This window comes from Austrofundulus limnaeus, unplaced genomic scaffold (assembly GCF_001266775.1).
Source record: "Austrofundulus limnaeus strain Quisiro unplaced genomic scaffold, Austrofundulus_limnaeus-1.0 Scaffold177, whole genome shotgun sequence".
Taxonomy (NCBI): domain Eukaryota; kingdom Metazoa; phylum Chordata; class Actinopteri; order Cyprinodontiformes; family Rivulidae; genus Austrofundulus; species Austrofundulus limnaeus.
The window spans coordinates 326,993-335,074 of NW_013952579.1; the positions used below are offsets into that span (position 1 = coordinate 326,993).

Below are 8,082 nucleotides of genomic sequence, written 5' to 3' on the forward strand. Positions count from 1 at the left end.
CACACACACACACACACACACACACACACACACACTGGAAGCCTCTTCCTCTGGAAGTCATCAATACTCTGATCAAAAGGAAACTGTAATTTTCAGTTAAACTTCAGCTAAGAAATGTTCTTAGCAATGGTCCAGAAAAAAATTAAAAATTTCATACATATAATTAAAAAAATTTTGACATTATGACTTTTCTTCACTCACCACAGTCTGTTCTGATCTGACAGCTCCTCTCTGCAGAAAAAAAAACAAAAAAAACAAAAAACAAAGGGAAATTCCAAGCCAGAAGTGGCAGTTACTTAAAAAGTTACACCACCAAAAATGAATTACTGTAAATACTAGCAAAGCTGTGCCACCTAGAATGAAATACTGTAAATGTGGGTGAAACAGTACCACATAAGTTACCGTAAATCAAGCAAAACATGCTTGACTTAAAACAACTTACCATAAAGGCTATGAATGAATTTAGAGGCTTCCCTCTTTTAAATCTGCTTCCTGACCTCAGTCAACTTCTATTCTAGTCCAGAGCAAGAATAGAAGTGGGCCCAAAACAAAACCTTGATGGACCCCACACGACAGATGGGTTAGATGTCACCTGGTTTATACTAAAGAACCTGAAAATCAGAGTCAGAGTTCAGATTTGAATATATCCAGAACAAATCATATGACAAACGCACTGCAGCATGTCACAGCATGAAAAAGGATTTTAATCAGTATTAATAGTTGCATGATGAAAATCTGACACCAGGATTAGAGAAATGTGCTGACCCATGACAAAACAAGACTGGGGGGACGACAACAAAACAAAACTAAAAATAAAAAACAGGCAAAAATGCCATTTCTATCTTTTCTCCAGCTAAGTTCAGTACATTACGTGYCATCTTTTTAAAAACCTGGGTAAAGTAACACCAAATGATTACATGTAATAAACCGTTACAAAGACACAATTTGTACATTTCTGAACACAATGTACAAATGAGATTAGATCCAACAAACGTCCCCAGCTGACTTTATTTCAAATAAGTTAGACTCCTATTAAAGTAGTGCACTTAAACCAACAGAGGACTCGCTGCGTTCACATAGGCGTGTGATTCCATCACAGTGCATACATCACATGTGCTCATGTTCCATAAACACACACGCCTACATGTAAGAAAGCACATATATACATTCAGTACAGCTTACAGCCACATCATGCAGTCAACACACTCAGACACACAGGTCTGGACTTTATCTTTCTACTGAGCTCTGACAGAAAAAAAGTGTTTTTTTAGTGTCTTGATACGATGCAACAAAACCTCAAACTGTTAATTTTAATCTCCCACAAAAAGCAGAAAACAGTAGTGTACGTTCATCAGGAAAAGTGGGACATGGCAACAGAACACGGCACACGTGTATTTCATTTAAACATGCAAAGCAGAAGCCAACGTTTTTCTTCTTTTTTNGGACATAATGTTATGTAGCAGTTGTAAATATCAGGAACAGACAGACTAGAAACAGCAGGAACAGTGTTTTTATTGTTTGGTTTTTTTTTTTTTTTTTTGTAAACTATGGTTGATCCAAAGAAAAAGAAATCACTTCATAAAAGGACACTGTTAGAAAGCACAGTGTAGGACAAGGTGCACCAGTAAGACCTTCAACCCTGATCTGAATTGGACTTTTGTAACAAAAGGAGAACAGAAGCTGTGGCTCATTAGGAACCATTAAAAAGTGCACAATTATCAGTAGTGATGGAGCAAAGTTTGGCACAAGAGTTGTAAAATAAATTTTGGGATCAAACGGATTACGACAGACTCTTGAAGTTGTTAGCAGATGACAAAGGACCACACTGCAAACAGTCTATAAATTATTGAATTTATGTAACGAGAAGTGTGCATTTCTGGTTTTAGATTTTATTTTATTTTTATCAAAGACCCTGAAGGTTGGGATGCAACATAACTCAATTACAACACGAAATCAGAATTTAAGAATTTCAATCCTAAGCTGTAAGAGTCCAACTGGATGAAAAACAAACAAAAGTTGGGTTATAAACTGATAATAGGCATTTTTTTTTCACAACATAAATTTGAGAATCAGGTTTCTGTCTGTACAGCAGTGTGAAAACTGACGTTTATCTCCTTTAGCAAATAAAAAAAACAGAACTGACTACAGAGCCACGCTGATGTAAAACAAAATAACCACTTAGCCAAACGACAGCTACCTTCAGTTTCACCACCTAATGTCACGACTTTAAACACAGGTGGAAAATTAAAAAAAAGTCTCTGAGAAAAGGAGTCAAAGAGTTACATTTAAATATATATATTATACATACATATAATGTATGAATTGAGGAAGAGGAGTGTATAAAAGCTGGAGTCCCCCTCAGTGTTCTGCTAACACACAAAAACCCACTGACGCAGCTTTAGTCTCACATGACTTCCCGCCTCTTTTTGAGCGAGTTCCTTGTCATCACTGGACAGTTAGCACACTACAGGAGTATTAAACACAAATAATCTACAGGATGAGCAGTTCAGACTAAATCTGACGTTTAATGTGCCTCGTTWAAAAAAAAAAACAATCACATAAGTGAAACTTTATTCAACCAGAATCAAAAGGAGGTGCTCCAAAATAGGTACAATTACTCTGTATTGCTTTTTAAATTTAAGTCCAGACCCTCTGCCTAAATAAACATAAAAGGCTGTTTTTTTTCTTCACAGTGTCTAAACAGAGCATGTTTTAACAGTCCTGAAGCCGTATTGATTTTCAGTAAGGTGTACCACAGTCCTCTGGGAGCAGCAACACGTCATATRGTCACTCCAGCTTTCACACAGAGACAGACTCCGGTTCACTCAGTGGGTTTTAGCTCCACTGACAGGAAAATAACTTCAAAACTTCAGTTTTCTCATATTTGTGCTGAGATTCTCAGCTGAAGACCGTATATCTGCGTCAAAAATAAAAATTGCATAATTGATTCAGTCATCTAAGAAGCCTGGTTAAAAAAGCAACAACTTGCGCACCAATGAAAATAGAACATTGTCAAAATCTATTGTCCTTTTTTTTTTGCCGGTATGTTTGATTTCAAGTGTTGTAATCCTGCTGTAATGGCTATTTGTGTGTTTGGTCCCTGGGTGTCAGGCTATGGCTACATACAGTAAAAATAAAAATAAATTTAAAAAAAACAGCAGTTTGTTAGTTACAGTGATTTTATATTTACGCTCATGTTCGCAGTCTTTCTGGTGTTTTCGTCAAACCTGGACTTCATTTGTCATTTCTCGTTTACAGACTGAGTGAGCTTGACCAAACCTGCTGACGCTGCATTTTCTCAAACCCTGAGGTTTTAGTAAGAAACGTGAGTAAGAACAAGGCTGGCAGCTGATGGAGAGAAAAGGCTGTTCTGTTTGTAAGAAGGAAGCTCTCGTGAGATTAAACAGTTTTGGTTTAAGTCATACCAAGTGTCCAACTTATCAAATATAATTTTGTACTCTGAAGTCGAACAGGACGTGCTAATGCATACTCTAATATAAATTAAATAATAGTTACATTCCTGCTACTCTAAAGAGGAATGTGAGGCTCGTTAAAAGGATCATATTAGAATAAAGTCCTTGTCTGCCTCTTCCCCTGAGTCTGATGACTTCTTCCTTGTTCCCTTGTCTTGGTTTGGACACTTGTCCTTGTTGAGTTTGAGGGAGCTTTGATCCTTGGAGTTGGTGCTGGATCTCTGAACAGTGTTGGACATGGATTTCCCTGCAAATGAGAACAATAAAAAAAGTTTGAAGCTGCGTCATATATCGTTTGAACATCATCACAACGTACGTGTGCGCAGTCAGGGTTGTCGGTGGGAGATAACAGACGAAAGTTACGCAATTTTTGTCACACAGAACATGAGAATGAAAGTATAACTCAGCCTTAAGGCTGTTCAGCGCTATCTACAACAGGTAAGACATTTATTGTTTTGACCTTCCTACAAACCCTCACTTTAAATAGGTCTGAATTATCTCTTTGATACAGTATTAACACTATCTGATTACAGAACTAGACTCCACAGGTTTTACACAGATTGTGTGACCCACCTTCCTGAGTGGTTTTGTTGGTCTCCTTGTCTTTCTCTGAGAGCGTCTTTTTCACTGTGGAGGGGAAAACTTTGGGAGATACACAGCCGGCCCTGGGAGCATCCGAACTCTCATCTATTTCATCAAATTAACAGCAAACAGGTATGTGTCATATACCCTCACCTCAGTACAGCACATTATGATATTTTAATTTATAAAGTGTTTAACACATATATGGTGAAAGTAAACAAGCAGCCCACCTACGCTCCTGCTGCTGCTGGCCCTCGGTTTCTGTGGGATGTTGGGTCGAGCAGCCAGCGCAGGCTTCGCTCCCTGTGGAACCGGTGGTTTAGGACTTACTGGTCCTGCAGGAGAACTGGAGGAAGACGCAGCTCTGAGACGAGCGGCTGGTTCTGGTTTTGTTTCCACCCGTGTTGAGGTCTTTTCTGAAGGAGCGGTGTCGGCTCTGTTGATGGAACCACTGGGAGACCTGGTGTCTGTGTTTGYGGACTGGGGCTTGGCTGCTAACACAATAATAAAAAAGAATTGATATAATGCTATGAACAGCAGGAGTTGTCCAATGATAAAACAAAACGTTTCTGTGTTAGTTGGAACCGTAGCTCCTTCCTGCAGTAACAGTGTTCATCTAGCATTTCATTGCTAATATATACWGTATATACTTTTTTCAGTTTACCTGTTGCATTGCTGTCAGGCCGATCAGGACTGGAAGACTGAAGAAGAAGAAATAGTTTAAGTATTGTGCATCAGTATCAGAAAACACTAAAACTCTTTCACAAGCACAAACACGTCAGAACAAACAAATGGTGAAAGCAGATTTATGCTAAGTACAAAAGAATCTTTAAATGCTGCAAACACTACAAAGCCCTCAGAGCACACAGACTACAGGAAATACGTTAKAATTTAAAGAACAAAAGAGAATAAAAACTCACTGAAGATGCCACAAAAGTAAACAGATCTTATTCAAACCTTTGTTTATGGGTTTACAAAGTAAAATGATGCATTACTTTTGATTTTGTGGAGGAAAAGAAACAAGGACATCTTCGTAAATGGACTATTCGTATGTTACCTTTCTATTCAACCAGGAAACTCAAAGTGCTTTAAACAATAATGTGTGCCCTCATTTACCCATCCACATATCTCTCTACAGAGCTAATCTAGATTACATCATTCTAWAGAGACTAATCAGTGATTTCAATCACATTCATACACTGATGGGACACATCAGAGGCAGTGAGGGTTCAGTGTCTRATCACTCAGCCACAGCCGCCCCCGTCAGTCAGAGAAGCTGTGAGAACCTGAGGGACCAGGAGAACATTTAGMAGGTGAAATATTTCCAACATTTCACCTCATCAGAATATATACTCTAAACTCCCTCAGGAAGTGCTGCCAGTAGAGAATATAGACGTTTTTGTTGCTGTTTTATGTTAGATTGTCAGCTAAAAAATCGATTAATAGAAATAGACTTTTATTGTCATTTCTTTCCAACATTTTTAAATGTAAATTACTTTAGAGGATTAAACATGCTCAACCTTACCTGCTTTGAATCAGCAACAAACATTTACATCCACTTCTTTATCTTTTCTTTTTTATTTGGGAAATAATTAATTCAAGTAAGAATTTAAAATACGCTGTTTTTAGAGAATGTTTCCCCTCCAAGTATTAATTACAAAACACAAAATAATTTGTTTTTTTATGTTTAACAACTCAGCTGAAGAAATTTAGGCTGCAATAAGATTTTAAATAAAATGCAATTAAAAGTACTGATACTTTATTATTGTTTTTTATCAATTTAGGTGTAAATTTTTTTTAATACCACTGAATTTTGTGAAGATATACCTCTCATGAAAAGATGTGTTCCAATTGGAGGAACTTGATATAAAATATATAACCATGGTAATGCAGTATGCAAATGTGTCATTTGAAGACTAGGCCATCTCACTTCACAGCCTACGGCCCACAGAGGGTGTGGCCYATGTGAGCTGCRGTCTACGTGGGCTGCAACCCCTGAGCTGAGACGCAGCTCTCGTCTGTAAGTCTTCTGAATCTTTGGAGGAACTGACGTCCTTTACCTTGTATGCTCTCCTCTCCTGTTTGGCCTTCATCTCTGCCAGGAGGCCGCTGCCCATCATCTGYACCCCGGGATACCGCTTCCCACCCTGAGGACTCCCCCTCCCGTCTGATCCGTCCCACGGTTCGTCCATGGAGTCCGGCGTCCTCAGCTCCTCGGAGCGGTCGGAGCTGCTGCTGTAGTCGGTGTGCTGCGAGCGGGTGGAGGCGTCTCTGGAGGAGGCCAGACGACAACTGTGAGAGGATTTAGGATGGAGGTGAGTGGAGCACACAGCTCAAAAAGTATCCTCTTTACCTGGATTTTGGTTCAGGTGCTGGGCTCTTAACTGGCCCCTTTGGAGAGGAGGGCTCCTCGGGGATGTTGGATCCTGGAGCCACAGAGGATGCACCACCGGATGATGGAGCTGCCTGGTTTTTCTCTGWCTTATCAGACTTGTCTGATTTAGAGGATCGTTTGATGAGGTTCAGAAACCCTCCTTTACTCTTTTTCTTCTCTCCATCCTGAGACTCTGAACTCYTTGAGGAACGTCTGCAAGGAGGCATCAGGAGAAACAGGTTATAAAACTGTTGTGATGTTTAAACAAAAACTAAAAAGTAACCCATTATTAAATCAGATTATACTGGATAATTTCAACTGTAATCTTACTTGGAACTCATCTTGGTGACCTTTTTAGAGAAGAACTCATCCACTCCTTCATCCACCCTTCCCATGAGGCCATTCTGCTCCCCATCATGAGACGGAGTGCTGTTGATTTGCTGAGAGAAAAGTGTACAGAACTGCTTGGTTCTACATTTTCAAAATCAATGCCTGAGTCCTGAACAGCGGTTGTATAATTTAGCTGAGCTCACTTACAGCTACTTTACTAGAATGAGTTTTTTTGTTCCTCCGAGGTCGTAGTTTGGTGAAGTGCTGCAGCTTCTTCTCCTCCTCGGACGGCAGCTCTGCGATCCTCGCTGCYGGACGCTGATCCTGTTTGGGCGTGGCCACAGATGGAGTGGGCGGAGTCTGAGAGGAGGTGGAAGAGTCCTCCGGGTGGATAGGAACATCCTCCAGGGCCTTGTCCAGGTCAAACTCCATCTCTATAGGTTTGGAATTGGACAYGTGTTAAAGTGTCTGTGCATATCCATGAAATACAAAAAGGTCAAAGAAAATATATTTATATTGAAGAAACTTGGCATAATACACATGATTTTACCCATTATGTCACATAATTTGCAGATTTTCTTTTGAACTTGGCTCAGCTAAAKMGAAACAGGAAGTGACATCAAAGAGGGACTCTTTGAGAAAGAAAACTCCCTGTTTTTTGTTTATTTAAACAATATTATTTGAAYGCCGACTCTCTCATCTCTCTCTGATAGTGATTAAAATAATCTAAAGAAACATCAGATTCTTCTCTACAGTCATTTTAGCAACGCTGTGTTTACATTCGGATATTCCCCTTTGACATCACTTCCTGTTACTTCACATGCAAATATCTCAACAACTGTTCATCTCAGCAGCGTTAAATCTCTTTTACAATACATTACCAATGTTATCTTTCCAAAAATACATTCATATTTATTGCAAAAATTTGATGTCGCAGGCACTTTAAAGCTCAGTCTTACTTACCAGATTAGATTTGACCAGATGTCTATGAAGTACTTTTTAGTTCTTTTTAGGTGTTAAATGTAACAAATTGAAAGTAAAGTTGACGATTTAAAAAAATACTTGGTGAAATTACAAATCCTCAAAAAAATTCCTTACGTACTGTAACAAAGCAAATGTACTTAGTTACTATAAACCTCTGGATTTGAGCAATTCTGAGAGCTTCTTACGAGATACAATTAAAACACACCACTCCTAATTAAATAAATAAAACTATTTAAAGCAGTGGTTCCCAAACTTTTGTCTTCTGACCCACAAAATATCCATGGCAAAAACTTGTGACCCCAAATATTACTGGTCTGAGTACACAAGCTCTGTTAATAA

At 38.9% G+C, this 8,082-nt stretch overlaps 1 protein-coding gene across 1 annotated transcript in view; it reads right to left on the minus strand.

The window, feature by feature from the left end:
* Window positions 1-1,530: 1,530 nt before the first annotated feature.
* Window positions 1,531-8,082, minus strand: part of LOC106524124 (leucine-rich repeat-containing protein 16A) — a gene marked incomplete in the record, with an annotated part of 107,406 nt that continues 100,854 nt past the window's right edge. Inside the window, 8 exon segments of the mRNA XM_014017798.1 lie at window positions 1,531-3,720; window positions 4,047-4,160; window positions 4,286-4,549; window positions 4,720-4,756; window positions 6,116-6,326; window positions 6,409-6,642; window positions 6,760-6,869; window positions 6,967-7,193. Coding sequence (XP_013873252.1) covers window positions 3,560-3,720; window positions 4,047-4,160; window positions 4,286-4,549; window positions 4,720-4,756; window positions 6,116-6,326; window positions 6,409-6,642; window positions 6,760-6,869; window positions 6,967-7,193 — 1,358 coding nt within the window.